At 35.4% G+C, this 23,146-nt stretch overlaps 2 protein-coding genes across 8 annotated transcripts in view; one reads left to right on the plus strand and one right to left on the minus strand.

The window, feature by feature from the left end:
• The window catches only part of ANKIB1 (ankyrin repeat and IBR domain containing 1), a 248,689-nt gene that overhangs the window by 58,116 nt on the left and 167,427 nt on the right, over positions 1-23,146 (plus strand). The window lies entirely within an intron of this gene.
• KRIT1 (KRIT1 ankyrin repeat containing) overlaps positions 6,457-23,146 on the minus strand; it is a 38,823-nt gene continuing 22,133 nt past the window's right edge. For all 6 annotated transcript variants that reach the window (XM_026505470.4, XM_044386473.3, XM_044386474.3 and 3 more), the window contains 7 exons: positions 22,279-22,435; positions 21,387-21,538; positions 13,960-14,126; positions 13,120-13,207; positions 12,404-12,610; positions 7,532-7,648; positions 6,457-6,951 (listed from right to left, as the gene is read on the minus strand). In XM_026505470.4, the coding sequence (XP_026361255.1) occupies positions 6,883-6,951; positions 7,532-7,648; positions 12,404-12,610; positions 13,120-13,207; positions 13,960-14,126; positions 21,387-21,538; positions 22,279-22,435 (957 nt within the window). In that variant the 3' untranslated portion in view covers positions 6,457-6,882. The remainder of the gene's footprint in view (positions 6,952-7,531; positions 7,649-12,403; positions 12,611-13,119; positions 13,208-13,959; positions 14,127-21,386; positions 21,539-22,278; positions 22,436-23,146) is intronic.

Below are 23,146 nucleotides of genomic sequence, written 5' to 3' on the forward strand. Positions count from 1 at the left end.
TGTATAGCAAGTTATGATCTTTTAAAATTTACATATAGTAAAATTTCCTTTTTTGATGTACAATTTCACGAGATTTGACAAAGACACTAAGTATTTGTCAATCACAGTCAAGATACAGTTCTTTTTTTTTTTTTTAAGATTTATTTATTTATTTATTTATTTATTTATTTATTTGCCAGAGAGAGAGAGAGAACAAGCAGGGGGAGTGGCAGGCAGAGGGAGAAGCAGGCTCCCCGCTGAGCAAGGAGACCAATGCAGGACTTGATCTCAGGACCCTGGGATCATGACCTGAGCCGAAGGCAGACACTTAACTGACTAAGCCACCCAAGATACAGTTCTTTTACTTCCCCAGATTCCCTCATGCTTCCCCTTTATATTCCCACATCTTCTCACTCCCATCCTTACCCTCTAATAACCACTGTTTGCTTTCTGATCCTATAGTTTTGCCTTTCCCAGAATGTCATCTAAACGGAATGTTACAGTATATAAACCATTGAGTCTGGCTTCTTTTAGTTAGCATAATGTATTTGAAATTCATTCATATTGTTCATCAATACTTTATTCTTTTTTGTTGCTGAGTAGTATTTCATATGGATGTATCTGAGTTTGTTTCACTCACCCATCAAAGGATATATGGGTTGTCCAGTTTGGGGCAGTTATCAATAATTATATATCATATGAATTGTGAAAAAATGAAAAGTATATCCTATAAAAGTCTGAACATAGATTTTTGTGTGAATGTAAGTTTTTTTTTTTCTTTGATAAATACCCAGGAGTGGAACAACTGGGCTCCATAGTAGGTGTCTATCTAACCTAGAAACTACCAAACTCTTCCAGGGGCATCTGGGTGGCTCAGTTGGTTAAGAACCTGACTCTTGATTTTGGTTCAGGTCGTGATCTCAGGGTTGTGGGGTTGGACTCTGCACTGGGCATGGAGCCTAATTAAGATTCTCTCCCTCTCCCTCTCTCCAATAAGAAAAAAAAATTAGAAACTACGGGGGCGCCTGGGTGGCTCAGTTGTTAAACGTCTGCCTTCGGCTCAGGGCGTGATCCCAGGACCCTGGGATCGAGCCACACATCAGGCTCCCTGCTGGGAGCCTGCTTCTTCCTCTCCCAATCCCCTGCTTGTGTTCCCTCTCTCGCTGGGTGTCTCTCTCTCTCTGTCAAATAAATAAATAAAATCTTAAAAAAAAAAAACAAAAAACTACGAAACTCTTCCAAAATGGTTGTGCCATTTTGCATTCCTCTTTGCCATATATGAGCCATATATAGCCAAATATTAGCCATTCTGCATTCCTGTTAGTTGCTCTGAATTCCTTGATTCTTTTGCCTTCCTTTATATTGCGCACATTTAAAAGGCATTTTAAACACCTGTTATCTCTCATGATATCGACAAATGTGCTCTCTGCCACAAAAATATACTAGTCCATTTTTCTCTAGGGATATTAAAGATTTTTTTAATATTTAATTTTTGGCCATATGAAATTTATTGAATATACAGTATGCAGGATGGTACCACGCTATTTCTTTTGCATACTGATATCAATTTGCCTAATGAGATGCTTTGGGGTTGCTCTACCTTCGCCCATTTCTCAGTAGAATTTAACACATTTCTTCAAATGATCCTCCATTCCTTATTTTAGGCAGTATATGATACCATTTTCCCAGTTGCCCAGGACAGAAAGAGGGGATTTATGATTCCTATCTCCTCCTTAGTTTCCATACCCAAAAGGTCACTGGGTTTTGTCAAAACATTAATCCACTTCTCCCCATTGTCTTATACTTTCTTGTTCAGATCCCTTTGAGCCCTTCCTTACACCGGCCCACGGTGATCTTTCAACAGACAAATCTGAGCTAGTCAAGTCCCAAAGGCTCCAATGGCTCCTCATTAGCAGGGAACACAACATTCTTCAAAATATGGTCCTTTTTTTTTTTTTTTTTTTTTTTAAGCCTCCCAGCTACTTCTCCTTTACCTGACAAATGTCTGAATACAGAAGACAGGCTGCCAGATTTTAAACTGACTCTACCGCTTTTTGGTCTTTGACCTTAGACAAGTAACATAACCTCTCCATACACAATTGTATTCAAAGTTATACAGTGTATGAAAATGAAAATATTTACAACACTGTGTTAGAAAGTTGACTTCTAACCTTTTTATAAGAAAACAAAGATCTTGTAATGTTTTTATTATAATCACACATCATGTTCCTGATTCATTAATACTCTGGAGCCAGACTGCCTTGATATGAATCTCAGCTCCACCACTTAAGGTATATTCTCTTTGGCAAGCTACTTAACTTTCTGTTTCTTCATCTGTAAAATGGGAATACTAGTATCTGCTTCATTGTGATTATTGTAAGGGCTAAATGAATTAATATATCTAAAACAATGCCAAAGCACACAGTAAGCACCATTTTAAGCATTAGCTATTGTTATTATTTAACTAATGAGGTAAGTCAGTCTCTAATTTCCCATCCATTCGTGGTTGGTGTCCTTCCAATAATTCCTGAACAACCAGTGCTTCCTTCTTTTTCTTTTTTAAAGATTTATTTGTTTATTTTAGAGAGTAAGCAGGGCTGGGTGGGGGGCAGAGCGAAAAGAAATCTCAAGCAGACTCCCTGCTGCATGGAGCTCAACAAAGAGCTCGATCTCACAACCCTGAGATTATGACCTGAGCTGAAACCGAGTTGGAAACTTAAACGACTCAGCCACCCAGGTGTCCCCAGTGCTTCCTTCTATCATAGAAATTAGTACTTGGGGGCGCCTGGGTAGCGCAGTCGTTAAAAGCGTCTGCCTTCGGCTCAGGGCGTGATCCCGGCGTTCCGGGATCGAGTCCCACATCGGGCTCCTCCGCTGGGAGCCTGCTTCTTCCTCTCTCTCACTCCCCTGCTGTGTTCCCTCTCTCGCTGGCTGTCTCTCTGTCACATAAATAAATAAAAAATCTTTAAAAAAAAAAAAAAGAAATTAGTACAATGTATTCAGATTACCTTTCTCACTTACATTGTAAGATGTCTGAAAAATATTTCCTTTGCCTCAAGCACTCTTGCCTCTAAGAACTCCTGGGGTTTACCCTTCTTCTGCCTTAGGGCCTTCTCAGTCTGCCTACCTCTGCCTCTCCAAATACTCTAGAGGCACTCTGACCTTATAAATACAAACTTTAAATGAGAATCATACCATTACAGATGGATTTTTGTTGAGAAAGTATTTATTGGATGAACTCAAGCCACCTAATTCCTTCATTACTTTTCTACACAGCACAGCAAAAACAATTTATATTTTTTCCATTTCATTTTACTGAAATTATTTTCATTGGGAGTGTTTTTCTGTATAAATTTATAAAGCAAGGAATTGATTCATCAATCAGTTTTTTTGCATATATTTAATAGTTCCAATTAGTTTTTGCTTTTGAGTTCCTCAGGGTCAAATTAAATTCTAAATTTTATTGATCCAATTCATCTATTAAATTTGGTCAAGAACTGTGGCCAGTTTTACTTTGTTAAATATTGCTATCATGTCTAATGTTGGTGGGGGCAGTCAATTTTGGCAACTTTTAATCTTGTAAGATGTGTTCTTCAGCAAGTTTTTTTCTAATACATTTATCATGGGCAGTGTTAATTGTTCTGGTTTTATTTCTACAGCGGACACTCATTTGTTGTGATTTGGATAAAGTGTTTGAATTTACTTTTTAGTGAAAAATGAGAAAATTTTGTCAATTCTCCAGGACATTCTTGGGCTCAAAACATCTCACTCCATTTCACTTCGCCCTCAAATATCCTTTTTTCTCACCCCTCAGATGCCAGCTGAAGCATCACTTGCTCAGGGATGCCTCTCCTGATCTCTAAGGCCAGATCAAGTTTCCCACTTTATCCTTACATAATACACGTACTTTTCTTTCATCACTTATTGGACTTTATAAATATGTATTTCCTTAAGTATTTATTGTCTCCCTCATTAAACTTTGTTCCCTAAAGGCGGGAGCTTTGATTCTCTTACCACTGGATCCCTGACACATAAATGGCACTCAGATTTATTGAGAATGATGAAAAGGAAAATGGCATCTTTTATCCCCAGTGCACATACAATGTCTGACCAATACTAAGCATTCATTAAAACCTGTTTGTATTTCTCCATTATTGTTTATTTCTGGTTATGCTCTGACAGAAAATGATTACTTTTTTTGCTCCATACTATATTTGAAAATTGACTTTCTAATGCTATATACTTTTAAGCCTTTAATACCAAGCTACTCTAATAGTCTTCCTTCTCTACAGGGCTGCCATACTGTGTAACACCAGGAGGGTACACTGTATTCTATGGAGCAGGGAGTTGTTTGACGTAGTCTATCACCTCCCTCTGTGAAAGGAAGAGCAATTAGGTAACTCCTAAAGTTGGTTATAAGAGCAGTTCTAAACCCTAGTTGTACATCAAAATTACATGGGATACTTTAAAAACAGAAATCCTGGGGTGCCTCGGTGGCTTAGTCGGTTAAGCGTCCACCTTTGGCTCAGGTCATGATCCCAGGGTCCTGGGATCAAGCCCTGCGTCAGGCTCCCTGCTCAGTGGGGAGCCTGCTTCTCCCCCTCCCTCTGCAGCTCCCCTTGCTTGTGCTCTCTGGCTCTCTCTCAAATAAATAAATAAAATCTTAAAAACAGGAGTGCCTGGGTGGCGCAGTCATTAAGCGTCTGCCTTCGGCTCAGGGTGTGATCCCAGCGTTCTGGGATCGAGCCCCACATCAGGCTCCTCCGCTGGAAGCCTGCTTCTTCCTCTCCCACTCCCCCTGCTTGTGTTCCCTCTCTCGCTGGCTGTTTCTCTCTGTCAAATTAATAAATAAAATCTTTAAAAAAAAATCTTAAAAACAAAACAAAATAAAAAACAAATCCTTGAGTCCCACCCTACATTTATTGAATCATTATGTAGTAGAACTCCCCACAAGACCGCAGAGCCAGGGTTAGGAAACACTGGGTTGGAGAAAAGGATGAGTGTGGGAAAACTGGTTACATATTCATCAGGATAGGAAGGTTAGAGACCATATAATTCAGGGCCCTGTATTCAATACTAAGGAACTGGAATTTAATTCTACATATAGTAAGGAACCATGAAAGGTTTTCAGAGGGAAATGAAATAATCAGATCTGTAAGAAAGGTGAACTTGGCACCAGTGTGGCAGATACGCGGGCAGGGCGTAGAGACTTGGCCAGGGGAAGCCAGGGAGGAAGTTAAACTTAGAAACAGGTGGTAAGGGCCTGAACTAGGGTAGATGCAGTGCAACCAGGGAGGAAGGGAATGGGAAAGTACTCACATTTGACAAGACTCAATAAATGGAATGTCTGGGATAAGAAAGGAGAGAAAGGTTGAAAAACACTCCAAAATTTCCAGGCTACGCAACTGGATGCAATATGATGATGCCACTAACCAAAGAGATTACAAGTGGAAGGACCGAATCCAGCAAGCAGAGAAAACAGATTCTGCTTCTAGGTATGATGAAATAGAAGTTCCTCTTGTACACCATTTAGGTGGAGCTAGAATAGCAGGAAACTGGAAATTAAGATCTAGAATTCAGAAGAGAATTTGAGGATGAAATTTTAGGTTTGGGAGTCAACAAGGTATTTCAGTTGAGGCCACTGGAATGAATGAAACCCAACAGGGCATTGTCCATGCAGAATCAAAAGTGCTTAGCACAGAATTAGAGATAAAGCAGGCTTTCTCATTCAATTTACTTAACCATGTAATTTTAATAAGGCTCAGAAAGAGCACCATTAGAAATAAGCAGAAATTAATGTGAAGTGTAAATTACGATGTATAAAAATTACCTGCAATCTTTAGGACAACTTCAAATACAACTACTGCATCTTTGTACTTACTTAGAACACATCAGTCTGTTAGCTTGGAAAGACTAGTTTCTAAGCTTATTAAATAGATTAGTCAAGATAAGTCAGATGACTCAGATTAGGAGTCCGTTAGTTCCTCATCTATGATATCAATACTCCCCTAAATGAAACAGGTGTTTGGTGATCTACTTCATACAGTGTAAAGGCAAATATAATTCATTAAGCTAAACCATAAAAATATAACATATATGTAATAAATGCAACTACTTATATCCAAAAATTGTCACTATCTGTGTGTCTATGTATGTGTATGCTTGTATGCCAGGCACTTTTGTGTCATTTACTTTAATACAAATTCATTACTGGGTCTGGAATTATTTCAATAGAAAACAACTCAAACTTAAGATTCCTAGGACTGCTACTTGTAGAGAGTGAATGAACTTGTATATACTGAGTCCCAGAAATCTTCATTTAAAGAGGCATACAGGTTAATTATGATACAGAGGTTTCAAGAACTATAACTTTGTGAAATACTAACTTACACTAGTTACACATTTTAACTAACACTTTTAAAAACGTGTTGAGAATTTTTCTTGGATTACAGAAAAATGACTGAAATAGCAGTGTTATGTGATTTAAGTAGAAAATATATTTTCTTTATTCAACTTTGTTGACGTCCAGTATATTTTAAAATGACACACAAAGTTATACCAAAGCTATATTTTAATTTCATTACATTCCACTCCAAATTCTTTACCATTTACCAAAAATAACTTTTTATAAAGCTTACTGTTTTGTCCATTAATGTACAGATGATCAATCTACACTTTTTTTGCATGTTTCTTTCAAAAATTAGAATAGCTTATGAGGATATTATATAAAACTAACTGGTATATTACACACCAAACAGAAGTACAGATTCTGTACAATGTAATTGTATACATATATTACAAGAAACTAAATGCCTTGTTAAAAGTAATAGTTTAAGAAATCTTTCATAGAAAAAAATCTGCATTACAAAATGTGGTGGCTTAAGTTTATCAGCTGCTTTCCTCTCATGAATTTCTTTCGGTCGGCATTAACTGTCCATTTAGCTTCATTAATAGTTTTACCACAAGGCCAGCCTACAAAGTAAAATACATGTCGACAGTAAATATGAAACACGGACGAATGTGTAAATGACATACATGGCAGTGGGCAGTTCCCTATCTATCTGAAAAGGAACCTTCTTAGTAGGAGGCAGCATGTCAAGAATAGAGGGAGTACTTAGGCTTTGAAGGGATTTAAGAAGCAACCTACTCGATGCAGCTAGTGCCTCAGATATGATACTGGTCAAGAAGAGGTAAGGACTACCAATACCTTGATAAAAGAGGTAGGGAATACTGACCAGAATTAAAGGAAATGGCAGAAAAAAGAGTTTCATTATTATAAAACTGAAATAAATTATTCAGATAAGTTTCTGGCTTATTTGCTTAGGAAAGGTCTGCCTTTTTTCCTTTGGTCTTAAATGTCTTAATTTCATATGATATCAAAGGTTTTCCTCGAAGCAAAATGGATTGGCACTTTAAAATTTTTTTTTCCTTTTTTTTTAAAAATTCAATTAGCCAACATATAACATTCATTAGTTGTGTATAACACCCAGTGTTCATCACATCACTAACACAGTGGTTCATTAGAAGTCCAAAGTAATTGATAAGTACTTACCTGTTTTGTGTGTACTATAAAGCTCATTTTATTTTCCATACTATGGATCTGAAAACATGTATCAGCATCCCCCAATTGCCACATAAAACAACCATACTTAAGACTGATGAGTAATGCCTGCAACATAATTAGAAACTGTTTTATTGATATATATATTAAAAACAACACCTATCTTCTCTTACTATCTACAATGACCTAGTTGATCTAGTTATGTCTAAACATAATGGTTTTGAATGTTAGAATAAAATCTATTTGAGATGCCCACATTAACCTCACACAGCCTAAACTACAGAGCCACATAGGTGGTAGACTCTCAGGAGATTGCCTTGAGCAATGACAAATTGTATCAGACTGACAAAATATTTTAAAGATACCTGTTCTGTGGTATATGTACACACACACACACACTGGAATATTATTCAGCCATGAGAAAGAAGAAAGTACTGCCATTTTCTACAACATAGATAGACCCTGAGGTCATTATGCTAATTGAAATAAGTAAAAAAAAAAAAAAGACTTACAGGATATCACTTAATTCAGAGTCTAAAGAAGCTGAAGTCACAGAAACAGAAACAGAATGGTGGCTACTAAGGGCTGGGGGACAGGTGAAATGAGGAGATGTTGGCCATAGAGTACAAACTGGCAGGTATAAGATGAATAAGTTCTGGGGAATCTAATGTACAGCATGGTGACTACAGTTAACAATACTGTAATATATACTTCAAGTTACTAAGAGAGTAGATCTTAAATGTTCTCATCACAAAAAAGAGATGGTAACTATGTAACATGATGGAGGTGTTAGCTAATGCTGTGGTAATAGTCATTTTGCAATATATGAGTATACCAAATCAACCCACTGTATACCTTAAACATACACAACGTTATAGGTCAATTATGTTTCATTAAAGCTGAGAAAAAAAGATGCCCATTCAGGGACTTTCAAGAAAATGAAATGTATGGGTTTTTACTTTCTGCATATTAAAAACATTCCCTTTTACTTTATTCAGTACCTTTTGAATATTCACATGGTACTTTCAGATCTGAAATTTATGTAATAAGGTAACATGTTGACTTAGGCAATTCCATCTCACTGAAAGTAAGAACAGTGATATATCTATTGTAAAAATAAGCATAATTTTAAAAACTAATAATATACCCTTCATAAATTCATCAAACTATTTTAAACAAATATTAGAATAACCTATTCCTACATTTTCCTAATGAAAAGCTATATTTAAATAGGCATTCAGTGTAACTTTTTATTTTTTTTAAAGATTTTATTTATTAGACTGAGAGAGAGAGCACAAGCAGGAGGAGCAGCAGGCAGAGTGAGAGGGAGAAGCAGGCTCCCCGTGGAGCAAGGAGCCTTATGCGGGGCTCAATCCCAGAGCCTTGGGATCATGACCTAGGCCGAAGGCAGATGCTTAACCGACTGAGCCACCCTGGCACCCCTCTTTCTGATTATTTTAAAATAAGTCTCTCCTAGCAGTAACCTTAATTTTCTTGCCCCAAAAATATATTCTTTATATACACTTGTACAAAGAAAGTGTTTGTGCATCCTTTAAAATACATGTTCCAAAACATCTGCATTCTATGACTAGCAGTTCTTAACATATTGATTATAAGCAATTGAAGTTATGTGAAAAAGATATGGTTTAGGGCATTTTTAAAGTGAGGTTCTTAAATAGTACAATTAATTTACATGAGTGTATATTATGTATAATGGGAAACTAATAACACTTTTTAAAATTAGCCATCTACATTTATATTGTAAAATATAACTTTATAGATAGGATATGCTAAAATAGCTATTTACCAAGGTACACATTGAAACACTGAGTCAAGATATAATACCTTAAACTGTCTATCTTCTGGATCAGTTGCTTGAAATTTGTTTAATAAAGATGCAGAAAATGTTCCATTACTATGGCCTCTAAACAGTTTAATATACAGGGGAAAAAAATAAACCTGTGGTGCAAGTCCACAATTATATGGAGGCCAAATAACCAACAGAAGTGCTGAGGTTCTAAATTTAAAATAAAGGTTTTGTTGTTAAAGAACAGTATGCATGAAGGAAGGAATTCTTGAGAAACCCGTAATAATGAAAACAGCTCAATGGAGCTGGAAAGTCAGAGTCCATATGGTAGTTTTGAGAGATCAGTCTACTCCAGAAGAAAAAAGCCATTCTCTTTAGAAGGTAAAACCTACAAAGGGTCAAGCTGTTGGGTGAGGGATGTAAAAAAGCAAAAGAGAAATGGCAGGAACAGTTGAAAGCAAAAAAGGGAAAACCACAGGGGTGCCTGGCTGGCTCAGTCAGTGGAGCGTGCTGACTCTTGATCTCCAGGTTGTGAGTTCGAGCCCCATGTTGGGTGTAGAGACTGCTTAAAAATAAAATCTCTCTTCTCCCCCACCCCCCAAAAAAGGGGGGTGGGAGTGAACCACAGAAGTCAGAAGTAACACAGCCAGCCAGCAGACAGGAGAAAAAGTGATGTTGACAAGTGATCATGAAGATGGCATTATATGGATATTTAAATAGCCAGCTTTATTTCAGAAAGGCATTATGGCCAACATAAACTGATAATCATCAAAGAGTAATCTATTGCCTGGGTTGGCAGCAATACTATTATGGTTAAAGATACATCAACAAGTACAATTCAGTGATGAGACAGCAATGCACTCACTATAGTAAAACACTGATCTACAACAGTGTATTATACATTCAATAGTGTCTACATTTCATGTAAGTAGGACAGAAAAATCTCTGATGAGCATATGAAATTGGCTGGGCTACACTTTCTAATGGGAAACTCTCATTATTTCAAAAAGAAACAAGATATAGAAGATCGAAGTAATTGATATAAAAAACATAGCTGTTTTCTATCTAAGGCTTTTCGCTTTTCATGACATTTAATCTCTGAAGCTGTTGTATCCCAAGTAGAGCTTTAAATGTAAATGAAGGTATTTGTGCAAATGAAGACGTTTATTCTCTTAAAGTAAGCTTGTCAAATTCACCCCTGGCATATCTTGATGACCATGAGACAACTAAAGACAAGCTGACTGCTCCCACCTTTGATGATTAGAAAATATAATCAAACTTAGAGCCTTCACAGGTGTTGTAAATTTATCAGTGGTTTACAGAGCACAAGGTAATGGTTAGATGGACAGAAAACACTGTTACCTTTGGTTTAATCACCTTCTTATACCCAAGGACAGTATTTTTATTTATATTTCTAGAAATCAAACATCTTATCCTAAAAAAGCAGACTGTTAACTAATAATATTGTTATCATCCTCTGCCTGATCCTGCAATCTCACTCACTCCTGGACCAGAATATTATTCATAATGTGAAATGTTATAAGATAATGCTGACCCATCATTTGGGAACTAAAAAAAAAACGTTTTATTGTTGCCTAAACTTGGGATGCTACCAAAAGTCAAACATACACTATAGCTTACAGAAGAGGCTTGGTGTCATCCTCAAAGCATCAGCATTTAGTTCAATAAAGGATTTGTAAATGTTGTATAAAATGCTCTGAAATAGAGGGAAAATTTCTAGAAATGGTAAAGGGAATTTCTCCTTCAATTTCCTTTAACAAACTTAGTACCAAAGAAATAGAAAAATGATTACAAAACAGTTAGAAACAGCCTATTTTGTGTGAGTAAAGTAGCTTAAGTAGAAAATGATAATAAGCAAATGACCCAAAGCAGGCTGACATCAGGGACTTCAAACAAATCAAGTTCCAGATAAACTCCTGAAGTCAGTCCCTATTTAGCCCTATGTCCCTACATATTCTCTGTCTCCATTCACAGGCATATCTAACAGCATAGTAAAATAGCTGTTGTTCATAAGGATGACCTGGAGTTATCACAAAATGACTAAACTACTTTCAGAAGTTATGTGATTACATAATAAAAGCTTATGAAAATGATGAAAACAAAAATTAGATAAAATTTCTAATCTAAAATGCCTTTTCTAACATAAGCTTAGTCATTACGTCAACTGATCTACTCATAGACACATCTGAATGAACAAAATAAATGATTTCTTAGCTTCCTATTATAAACTAGAAAGCTGTTCATCCTGATAAATGTGTTAAATATGCTAAAAATAATTGATAATCCCAAATTTTACATTATAATGGCTCTGATTAGAAAAAGGAGTATAATACAATAACAAGCCTCTGATGGAAAAGCTCTGAAGTGATCTAAATAGTCCCGTCCACACTTCATCTTGCCTGTTCCCCAAAGGCTCTTAACAACTAATTCTGATTTTCAAAGTGAATGCCTTGTGTCAGATTACAGTATTTTTCTTTTCTTAATCTGAATTTTTTTTTCATTTAAACTTAACTGAAGTTTTTGAATAGGTAATATAATCACAGTTAAAAGAATTTTTAAGTTGTAAAATGGTACATAGTACTCCTACTCTTGTTCCCAGTTACCTGGTTGCCTTCTCTAAAGGCTTTATGATTTTTCATTCATACACAAGCAATATGTATTTATGTAAATATAATCTTCACTTCCCCCCATTTTTACACAAATAGTAGCCTATTACAATTACGGTTCACCACTGTGCTTTTTCATTAAATACATCTTGGAAATCATTCTATACATTCTTCATTCTTTTACATGGCTGCACAGAAATGTACTATAATTAATTATATGTAATTAATTAATTATAATTAATAATATAATTAACCCCTTACTGACAATCATTTACTTTTCATCCCTCATCCTTTGCTATTACAAATGAAATTGCAATGAATAGTCTTATATGTTTGTCATTTCTAGATTTTTCATATAGGCTGGTACCAATTTTTTTAGACATTATAAGAAGTAACTGGTCAAAAACAGCTGAAAAGCTGAAAGTCTACCTTAGTTTCCATGTTGAGGAGATGAAGTCCTTTTATATTCACTCCTACATATACAGGGATGACTTTATGATTGCTGGGGCTTGCCTTTGTAAATATCTGTCCTGTGAAAAAAGCTGCTCCATATGTAGGAATTTCCCAACAATTCTGTAAGAACATGCGCTGAAGGTGATGCATTTCTTTACTGACACCCTCACTTGTACTAAGATTCTAAAAACAAAGTAAAATAAAAGAGAAGTGAAAAGAGAACATACCTTTGATAATCCAAATAGGTCAAATAAGCAGTTTCTAAAATCACGGCTGCCCCAAAGAAGAATAAAATTGTGTGACACTATCCCAAGAACAATTTTTCTTTTGAGATGTTGATATTTAAAAAAGGAAAGAAATATCAAAATCTAAAAATATTGTTTGTCTGTTCTATGATGTTTTAAGTGCCCCTTGGAAAGGATAATGTATAAGGGTATAGGGGTGTGTTTGTTTAATCTCTAGTCCTTACCACAGTATCCAGCATACAGAAGGTATTCAGTAAAAGATTCCACAGTATTAAAAATAAAAATATCATGCTACTTTTTCAGTTTCACATGAACTAGAAGATCCATTTTTAATTTTAGGACTGTAAATTTAATATCCCTACATTTAAAACATATTAAACAATTTCAGACAATCTACAAAATTTCAACTAGGATAAAGTGTCTTTTTATTTCTGTTAAACAGCTTACCTTGTATTCATGAAGTATTCTGTTTGTCCAGTGAGGTGCCTTACTTTTTAGTTTGGTAATAGGTACAATGGATTTTAGATTTTCTTCACTGTAAGCAAATATGCCAACATGCTTTAAATAAATTATCTTTAGTAGCTAAAGTACATAAATCATTTAGAAACAAATTGCTCTAAGTAACATGATTTTTGAGCTGAAAAATATTATAAATAGAGAACTCTAAAATTTTTAAGCAAAAGGCCACAATCCTAACATTCTCATTTAAGAGAAATGTTCTTTCAACAACCACAAAATATTTTTGAAAATTGAAAACCACAATAAAGCTTCAGTGTTTAAAACCTCAGTGTTTTCTCTCAAACTGAACATGTACCTAGTTTTTGTGGTGGAATTCTTAAATGCATCTGCCTTATAACATTTTCTACTTACCAAGTCAGGTTTTAATGAACTTATTTAAGCATATAATAAAGGAAGATAAAGAAGAAAAAAATATAAGGTATATCAAGGGGTGCCTGGCTTGTTCGTTCAGTAGAGCATGCAACTCTTGATCTTGGGGGTGTGGGTCTGAGCCCCACACTGGGTGCAGAGATTACTTAAAAAAATAAAATCTTTACAAAAAAATAAGGTATATCAAACCACAGTCAAATATAAGAAAAGTAACTTTGGAGAGAGTATAACTTTAAGAATGCTTTACCATTGTTTTGTTTTGTTTTTTCCTTATTCCATGCCTTGTATCCTTTAGTTCCAAACCAAAGTGTAAAAATTTCTTAATAACATTTTTAAACTTTGTTGGTTAAACAAAATCTTGAGCACAGCACAAGACCACATGCTGTATTAAATACTTACTTTAGGAAACCTTGCTTGTGTTTCTTACTCTCATAATTTCCATAAACTATTTGCAACAGTAGACTTGCCAATGTTATCAGTTTAGCATCGGGAGCTGTATAAAAGCCCTTCAATAAATTATATCTGGCTTCATCAAAGAGAATAAGAATAGCTAGTGGGTCTTCAATCTTAAAAGAAAAAGTATAATTTGGTTATTGGGCTATAATTTGTTACAAATATACAACTTGTCATTTTCTAATTTGGAAAAGCAAAAGCTACTTATCCATATATAAATGAGCAGTTATTGATTTAGAGCAGTGGTTGACAAATTTTTCCTGTTCAGGGCCAGATAATAATATTTTTAAGCTTTATGAGTCACAAAATCTTTCCTATAATTACCCAGCTCAGCTACTGTAGCACAAAAGTAGCCACAGAGAATCTAGCAACAAACGGGTTTGGTGGTGTTCTAATAACACTTTAAATATGGATACTCAAATTTGAATTTCATAAAATTTTCACATGACATGAGATATCCTTTTGGGTTTTTTTTCAACCATTAACAGCTTATGTGGTATATAAAAATAAACAGCAGGTCAAATATAGCAATAGGCTACAGTTTATCTCTGATTTACAGTCTAATAAAAGATTATCATTAGTTTATAGATATGGATAATTTCTAGCACAATTTTACCTAAATTATATTCAAAAATTATTGTATGTGTTTCACACAATATAGTAGTGAACCTCAAGGAAGACAAAAGGCAGTGTGTCAATTACTAGAAGGATACATGTAGTTTTAAAAAACCTTATTTAAAAATTTTTAAGAAATTTTTATTTGGCTAAAAATACTTGACATTTTGAAATAACACTAAAGGAGAGCAGATTTTTTTTCCAGTTTCAAAGTCTTTATAAAGTTTCATTTTATCCAATAAGATTAACAAAGATTGAAAAGCTAGCCTACAGAATATACTTCTGCTCCAATTGTAAACAGTTATAGAGTTTCTGAATGAATACTTAAAAGTATTTCCAGGGCACCTGTGTGGCTCAATCAGTTAAGCGTCTGCCTTCGCTCAGGTCATGATCCTGGGGTCCTGGGATAGAGCCCTGCGTTGGGCACCCTGCTCTGCTTCTCTCTCTCTCCCCCTGCCCCTCCACCCAGCTTGTGCTCTCTCTCTTACTCGCTCTCTCTCAAATAAATAAATAAAATCTTAAAAAAGTATTTCTAAATATAATTCAAAGTGATCTCAATTCCTTACGGTAAAAGTTATTTTTGTCTAAAATAATCTTATAATACTCTATATAATGTGAAAAAAACTGAAAGAGAATTTCAAGGGGAAAAAAGAGGATTATTCTAGATTAAAAGAGACTAAAGAGATAACAATCAAATACAAAGTATGAACCTTGCCTAGACCCTACATATAGAAGACTTTTAAACAACTGGGGGAAATCTGAATATGGATCACATATTAGACATTATTATATGGAAATATTAATTTTATTAGGTTGAAATGGTATTAAAGTATGTTGGTATGTCCTTTTTCTTAAGAGATACATTAAAATATGTAGGGAGTAAGTGCCACGATGTCTGGAACTCACTTTTAAATGGTTCATAAGGAAAAAATAGAGAAGATAAAGGTATTAAAGCAAAATAATAGCAATTAGTGAATTTAATGAATTTTATTACTTTTTAAACTTTCTATGGGTTTTTCTCAAAATTAACAGTAAATTTGAAGAGTTGGAATAGGTAATAGTTATAATTCCTAATAGATTATTCAGTGAGCATTAGTCAACAACTATTTTTTTTTTTTAATGATTTTTTTATTATGTTAGTCACCATACAGTACATCCCCGGTTTCCGATGTAAGGCTCGATGATTCATTAGTTGTGTATAACACCCAGTGCACCATGCAATACGTGCCCTCCTTACTACCCATCACCAGTCTATCCCATTCCCCCACCCCCCTCCCCTCTGAGGCCCTCAGTTTGTTTTTCATAGTCCATAGTCTCTCATGTTTCATTCCCCCTCTGATTACCCCCCTTTCTTTATCCCTTTCTTCCCCTACCGATCATCCTAGTTCTTATGTTCCATAGATGAGAGAAATCATATGAACAACTATTCTTTTCTAATGAAATTAGGCCATTTTCAACCTACAGGAATGATGCAACCAATAAATGTAATTCTTCCATTTTTCAGATGGTACAAATGGAATTTCTTAATTACGTAATGAAAGAACACAACTATTTTATCAGATGACCATGATATTCTGATTTACCTTGAGTTACTTACTAAGCCTTGCTTCTTTTTCACTTGAATTCACTTTATATTCTTTATAATTATGCAATTAACTTATCCTCCAAGTTTTACCATTATTGCTCTTTTTTCTCTACCAATCAACTTTTAAAATGTTACTGAGGTGGAGAAAGAAAATAGACCGAATATACTTAGATTACTTGCAGATTTTATAGATCTAATACATTTTTTTAAACTGTGCTAAAAACGTGTAACAAAAATTTAGTAATTTAACCAATTTTAAGTGTATAAACTCAGTGGCACTAATTACATTCACAATGTTGTGCAAGCCTCACCAATATTTTTCATCATCCAAACAGCAACTGTTCACATAAGCAATAATTCCTCATTCTCTCTCCCCAATACTTGTGATAACCACTAATTTACTTTCTTTTTATGAATTTTCCTATTCTAGACATTTAATATAAGAAGAATCATACAGTATTTGTCCTCTTGCATGTGGCTTTTGGCATGTGGCTTATTTCCTTAGCAAAATAGGTTTATCCACGTTATGGCATGTATCAGAACTTCATTCTTTTTTATGGCTGAATAATATCCATTTTCTGTATATACCACATTTTGTTTATCCATTCATCTGCTGATGGAACCTTAAATTTGTTTCCACCATTTTGGTTATTGTGAATAATGTTGCTGTGAACACTGGCATATAGATATCTGCTTGAGTTCCTATTTTCAATTCTTCAGGTATATATGGAAGAATGGAACTACTGGATCATATGGTAATTATGTTTAGTTTTTTCAAGAACCACTACTGTTTTCCACAGCAGCCATACCATTTTACATTCCCACCTGCAATGTACAAGGATTATAATTTCTCTGTATCTTCCCCAACACTCATTATTTTCCTTTTTAAAAGTCTTTATTATTATAGCCATCCTAGAAGTGTGAAGTGGTTTCTCATTGTGTTTTGATATGTATTTCCCTAATGACCAGTGACGCTGAGCATCTTTTCATGTGTTTGTTGGCTATATGTATATCCTCACCAGAGAAATAAAGTCTTTTGCCCATTTTAATTGGGTTGTCTTTTGGTTTTGAATTGTAGTTCTTTTTATATTCTGGAATGTAAACCCCTATCAGATAAATGATTTGCAAATATTTTCTCCCATTCTGGGGCACTTGGGTGGCTCAGTCAATTAAGCGTCTGACTCAGGTCAAGATCTCAAGTCCTGGGATCAAGTCCTGAGTGGGGCTCCCTGCTCACCCCCGAGTCTGCCTGGGACTCTCCCTCCCTCTCCCTCTGCCCCCCACCCTGCTTGCTGACTCTAATAAATAAATCTTTAAAAAAAATGTATTTTCTTCCACTCTCTAAATTATTTTTTCACTTTCTTGATAATGTCCTTTGATACACAAATGTTTTGAATTTTGAAGAAGTCCAATTTATCTTTCTTTTGTTGTTCATGCTTTTGGTATTATATTTAAAAATCCATTGCCAAATCTAATGTCATGAAGATCTGCCTATTTGTTTTCTTCTAAGAGTTTTAAGGTTTTGGCTCTTATACTTAAGTTGTTGATCCAGTGAGTTAATTTTTATAAATAGTGTGAGGTCAGGGTCCAATTTCATACTTTTGCACCATCTCCTGAAAAGACTATTCTTTCTTCATTGGATGGACTTGGCACCCTTGTCAGAAATCAGCTGAAGTAGCCTTTTCCAGGGCACCTGTGGCTCAGTCAGTTGAGCAGTTGACTCTTGATTTCAGCTCAGGTCAGGATCTCAGGGTCCTGGGATGGAGCCCTGTGTTGGACTCCTTGCTCAGTGGGGAGTATGCTTGAGGATTCTCTCCCCCTCTCCCTCTGCCCCTCACTCAGCTCGTGTGTGCTCAGTCTCTCTCAAATAAATAACTCTTTCAGAAAATCAGCTGACTATGGATTTTGGCTTAGATGTATTGGGTTTATTTCTGGACTCTCACTTCTATTCCCTTGGTCTATATAACTGTCCTTATGGCAATACCACACTGTTGTAACTACTATGGCTCTGTAGTAAGTTTTGAAATTGGAAGTGTGACTCCCCCAACTTTATTCTTTTTTTTTAAGATTGTTTTGGCTATTCGAGGCCCTTTGTAATTCCATATGAATTTATGGATTGCCTTTTCCATTTCTGCAAAAAGGGCTGTTGGAATTTTTTTAGGGAATGTGGTAAATTCAGTAGATTGTTTTGCTAGTACAGACATCTTAATGATATTAAATCTTCCTATCCTTAACACAGATGTCTTTCCAGTTACTTAGGTCTTCCTTAATTTCTTCAGTAATATTTTGTAGTTTTGAGTGTACAAGTCTTGCACCTCTTTTATTAAATTCATTCCTAGGCATTTTATTCTTTAAGATGCTATTTTGATGAATTTCTTAATTTCCTTTTGGGGTTTTTCACTAATGTGTGTAGAAACAACAAACAACTGATTTTTGTGTGTTACACTTGTACCTTGCAATGTTGCTGAATCTACTTATTAGCTCTAACAGCTTTCTTGTGGATTCTTTGAGATTTCCTATATGTAGGATCATGTCATTTGCAAGTAGTTTAACTTTCTCCTCTCCAATGTGGATACCTTTTATTTCTTTTCTTTTTCTTTATTTTATTTTATTTATTTATTTTTTTTTTAATATTTTATTTATTTATTCGACAGAGATAGAGACAGCCAGCGAGAGAGGGAACACAAGCAGGGGGAGTGGGAGAGGAAGAAGCAGGCTCCTAGCAGAGGAGCCTGACGTGGGACTCGATCCCATAACGCCGGGATCACGCCCTGAGCCAAAGGCAGACGCTTAACCACTGTGCCACCCAGGCGCCCCTCTTTTTCTTTATTTTAATATATTTTTAAAAGATTTTATTTATTTGTTTGAAAGAGAGAGAGAGCACAAGCACAAGCAGGGAGAGAGGCAGAGGGAGAGAGAAAGGGAGCAGACCCTGCTGAGCAGGGAGCCCAATGTGAGGCTCAATCCCAGGCCCATGGGATCGCGACCTGAGCTGAGGGCAGATGCTTAACCGACCGAGCCACCCAGGTGCCCCTTTTATTTTTTTAAGAGAGAGTGCACATGCGTGCATATGTGTGAGCACGTGGGAGAGGGACAGAGGGGGAGGGAGAGAGAGAATCAGGCTCCATGCTCAGCAGTGCTGAGCCTGAGGCAGGGCTCGATCTCTCATGACCCTGAGATTGAGTTGGACATTTAACCAACTGAGCCACCCAGGCATCCCATTTTTTCTTTCTTTTTTAAATCTCATTGCTCTGGTTAGAACTTCTAGTACTATGTTAAACAGCAGTGCTGAAAACTGGCCTCCTTGTCTTGTTCCTTATCTTAGGAGGAAAGCTCTCAACATTTCATCAAGTATGATGTTAGCTGTGAGTTTTTCATAAATGCCACTTACCATGTTGAGGAAGTTCCCATCTATTCCTAATTGTAAGAGTTTTATCATGAAGGGTATTAGATTTTGTCAAATGTCTTTTCTGTGTCAAGTGAGATGATCAATTGTGTTTTTTCCTCTGTTCTTTTTTTAAGATTTTATTTATTTATTTATTTATTTATTTATTTGAGAGAGAGAGAGAGAGCACAAGCACACGTGGGGGGAAGGGCAGAGGGAGAAGCAGACTCCCCACTGAGCAGGGAACCTGATGGGGGACTTGATCCCCACTTGTGGGGAAAGGGCAGAGGGAGAAGCAGACTCCCCACTGAGCAGGGAACCTGATGGGGGACTCAATCCCAGGACCCTGAGATTATGACCTGTGCTGACAGCCGCTTAACTGACTGAGCTACCCAAGGCGCCCCTTCCTCTGTTCTATTTTAACACATTTTTAAAATGAATAATCTAGATCTTTGTTTTTGGTAAATTTCATAAAATTTTTATGTAACTCCCAGTATATGTCACTGAAAGGATCATATCTATCTTTGGTTTGATAATATAAGAGGGACAATATGAGTGATCAGGTATAAAACATTTACCAAGTTTGTACAAGGTCGATGAACTTTTCATATACTAAAATTTCCTTAACTTTGTCTGTTTAATATTTCCTTGGATAAGGATCAGGAAATGCAATGCATATTTTTTCTTTACCAAAGCTATGAGAACTCGGAACTTTTTTTTTCAATTTAAAAAAATTTTTAAACTATCACACTAGTTTAACTTGTAATATCCACCTTACGTTTCTTTGTTGTCCATTCATCCTTCAGATAGCATTATCCCACCGTTCCTCTAAAATTTACAGTAATTCAAATCCAAATGTACTTGTCTGGAACAAATCTTTTTATCAAATGTAAATTCTATTCTCATTTTTTACTATCTATATAATTCTCTGCTTCATTTGGAAACAACTACTTACTAACTATTGAGAACAGCTTTTTATGTCCCCTTTGCAAATATAATCTTCTCCACTCAGAATGTATTTTGTTCTCCTCCCACACCAACCTATCTCTTTGCTTCTTTGAAATTTACACACTGATTAGCCCTTTATTAAATTTATCTTTCATAGTGTACTTCCTAACTATTCTAAAATTCTTTTTGGTATAACGTCTTCTGTCTGGTTGCTAATTCTCTTTAGGATAGATTCTCCATTTCTTTTGTTTCTAAGACAATGGAAGTGGAAATAAAAAAGCCAACTAGGGGCCTTGTAAGTAGACTAACTCAAACTCTACCACTTACCCCAGGGATGTGAGGATTAAACAGAAAAACAGGAAAGCACAGTTTCTGTTTCTAGCGCCTGCCACAGGAATTCAATAGATTCTGGGCATTTAAATGACTATCAATAAGATTTCCAAGCATATGATTTCTCTCATCTATGGAACATAAGAACTAGGAAGATCGGTAGGGGAAGAAAGGGATAAAGAAAGGGGGGGGTAATCAGAAGGGGGAATGAAGCATGAGAGACTATGGACTCTGAGAAACAAACTGAGGACTTCAGAGGGGAGGGGGTGGGGGAATGGGATAGACTGGTGATGGGTAGTAAGGAGGGCATGTATTGCATGGTGCACTGGGTGTTATATGCAACTAACGAATCATCGAACTTTACATCAGAAACCAGGGATGTACTGTATGGTGACTCACATAATATAATAAAAAAATTTTTTTTTTAATAAATTAATTAAAAAACTTTAAAATGAAATAAAATACATCTACTCTAAAAAAAAGAAAAAAGAAAAAGATTTCCAAGCAAACCTTTTTTTCAACTTCCAAAGGAAGTCTCACATCTCTTCTTAGGAAAAGCTGTGGTGTTTCCCTTTGGGGATCCAAATTAGTCAATTCAGCAAGTATTTCTGGCCAGTCACGAACATGTTGCAAGGGTTTATGATAAGGCTTGAGCTGAAGGCCTGAAAAACATCTTTCCTTTTATAAACAATAATGTAAAAATAAATATATCAACACATAGAAAATTTGTATTAAACTATCTGTACTTAAGTGCTGAATACACACAAATTAAAGGTCTATATTTAAATCACTGACTTTATAACCAATTATATCACAACCCAATTTTAGGTTAAGAGCTTTTGTTTTTAAGAGTATAAGAATTATGAGAATTCCTACAACAAATAAAACATATCATATATATATATGAACTTTAATTCTATTATAGCCTATTTAATTATGATCCAATCAGTAGAATCTGGTGTTTAAAAAAAAATACAATTAAACATTAGATAACCAATCACAATAACTTCAATTAACCCCTTTATGTATTTGCAATACTTTGCTTGAAAGATATATCTATAGTGCCATCAGATTGGTCTTAAATAAAAAGATTTGATGGAAATATAAAGAAAAAGAATGTTCGCACTATTTCAGGTGAAATGAGTACTGACAATAAAGGCAAGCTGGATGAGTACTACATTTAATGGCATTCAAATCAAATTCCATTGCCAGAGAAGAAAAGTTTTCAAATACTTCAAAAATGCTTTGAATGAAGTGGGGGATGAGGAGTCCCAGAGGCTTACCTGTTTCAACAGCTGGAACACTAGTAATTTATATAAAAGAGAAGATCATTGTATCATTTCAAAATTTAAAATCCTTAAGAAAGGAATAGGTTTACACAACAGAGTAACAACTTTCTTACTGAGGTTTTCTGAACAGATCCAAATAGTGAAATATTGCTGTGTTTCTTGAGAGAGACGCATTCCTTCCATTATCTGCTGCACTGTGGTATTATTTCCATGCTTCAGTTCAACAGAACGGTATGATCCATCCATTCTGTATATTCGAACTTTTTCATACTAGGACAAAGAACAATAACAATTTATGCAACCTGGTTAGAAGTTATATATCCCAGCCTAACAAAATGCTTCAATTTCAACCTCATACGTTTTATTATAGATTTCAAACATGGAAAATAACAGAAAACTGCTTCGAGTATCTGTGGGCACAGTTTAAAAATTTTTTGATTTCCATTATATTTTCCAATGTTTTCCTCTGGATGTTTCAGGTCAAATAAGTTTGAGAAGCTAAGGCAAATGGCTCTTAAAAAATATTCAACTTCAGATTCTTCTGGGAGATATTTTAAAGCTGTTACTGTACTAAGTAGGTATATGGATAGAGATAGAGACTTGGTTACTGAATCTAATGTTAGTCAGGTATCTTGTGAGTCTAATGGGCCACAAATTATACTATAGAAATCTGTATTAGCAATAATTTTTCCTAAGAGGAATCTGTGATGGAAGACTGTGCACGTGAAAGTTATGGAACAATGGACCTTGAGCCAGTTTCTTTCCTCCTGTTCAGAACATCTCAGAGAGTAATAATATTCTCAATACATTTTTAAAAAAATCCCTGTCACCTATTTTGCCCATCCCTCACCCACCTCCCCTCTAGCAATCGTCACTTTGTTCTCTGTATTTAGGAGTCTGTTTTTTGTGTGTTTGGTTTTTTAGATTCCACATAAAAGTGAAATCATATGGCATTTGTCTTTCTGTCTGACCTATTTTGCT

The sequence above is a fragment of the Ursus arctos genome, unplaced genomic scaffold (genome assembly GCF_023065955.2).
Source record: "Ursus arctos isolate Adak ecotype North America unplaced genomic scaffold, UrsArc2.0 scaffold_3, whole genome shotgun sequence".
Lineage (NCBI taxonomy): Eukaryota > Metazoa > Chordata > Mammalia > Carnivora > Ursidae > Ursus > Ursus arctos.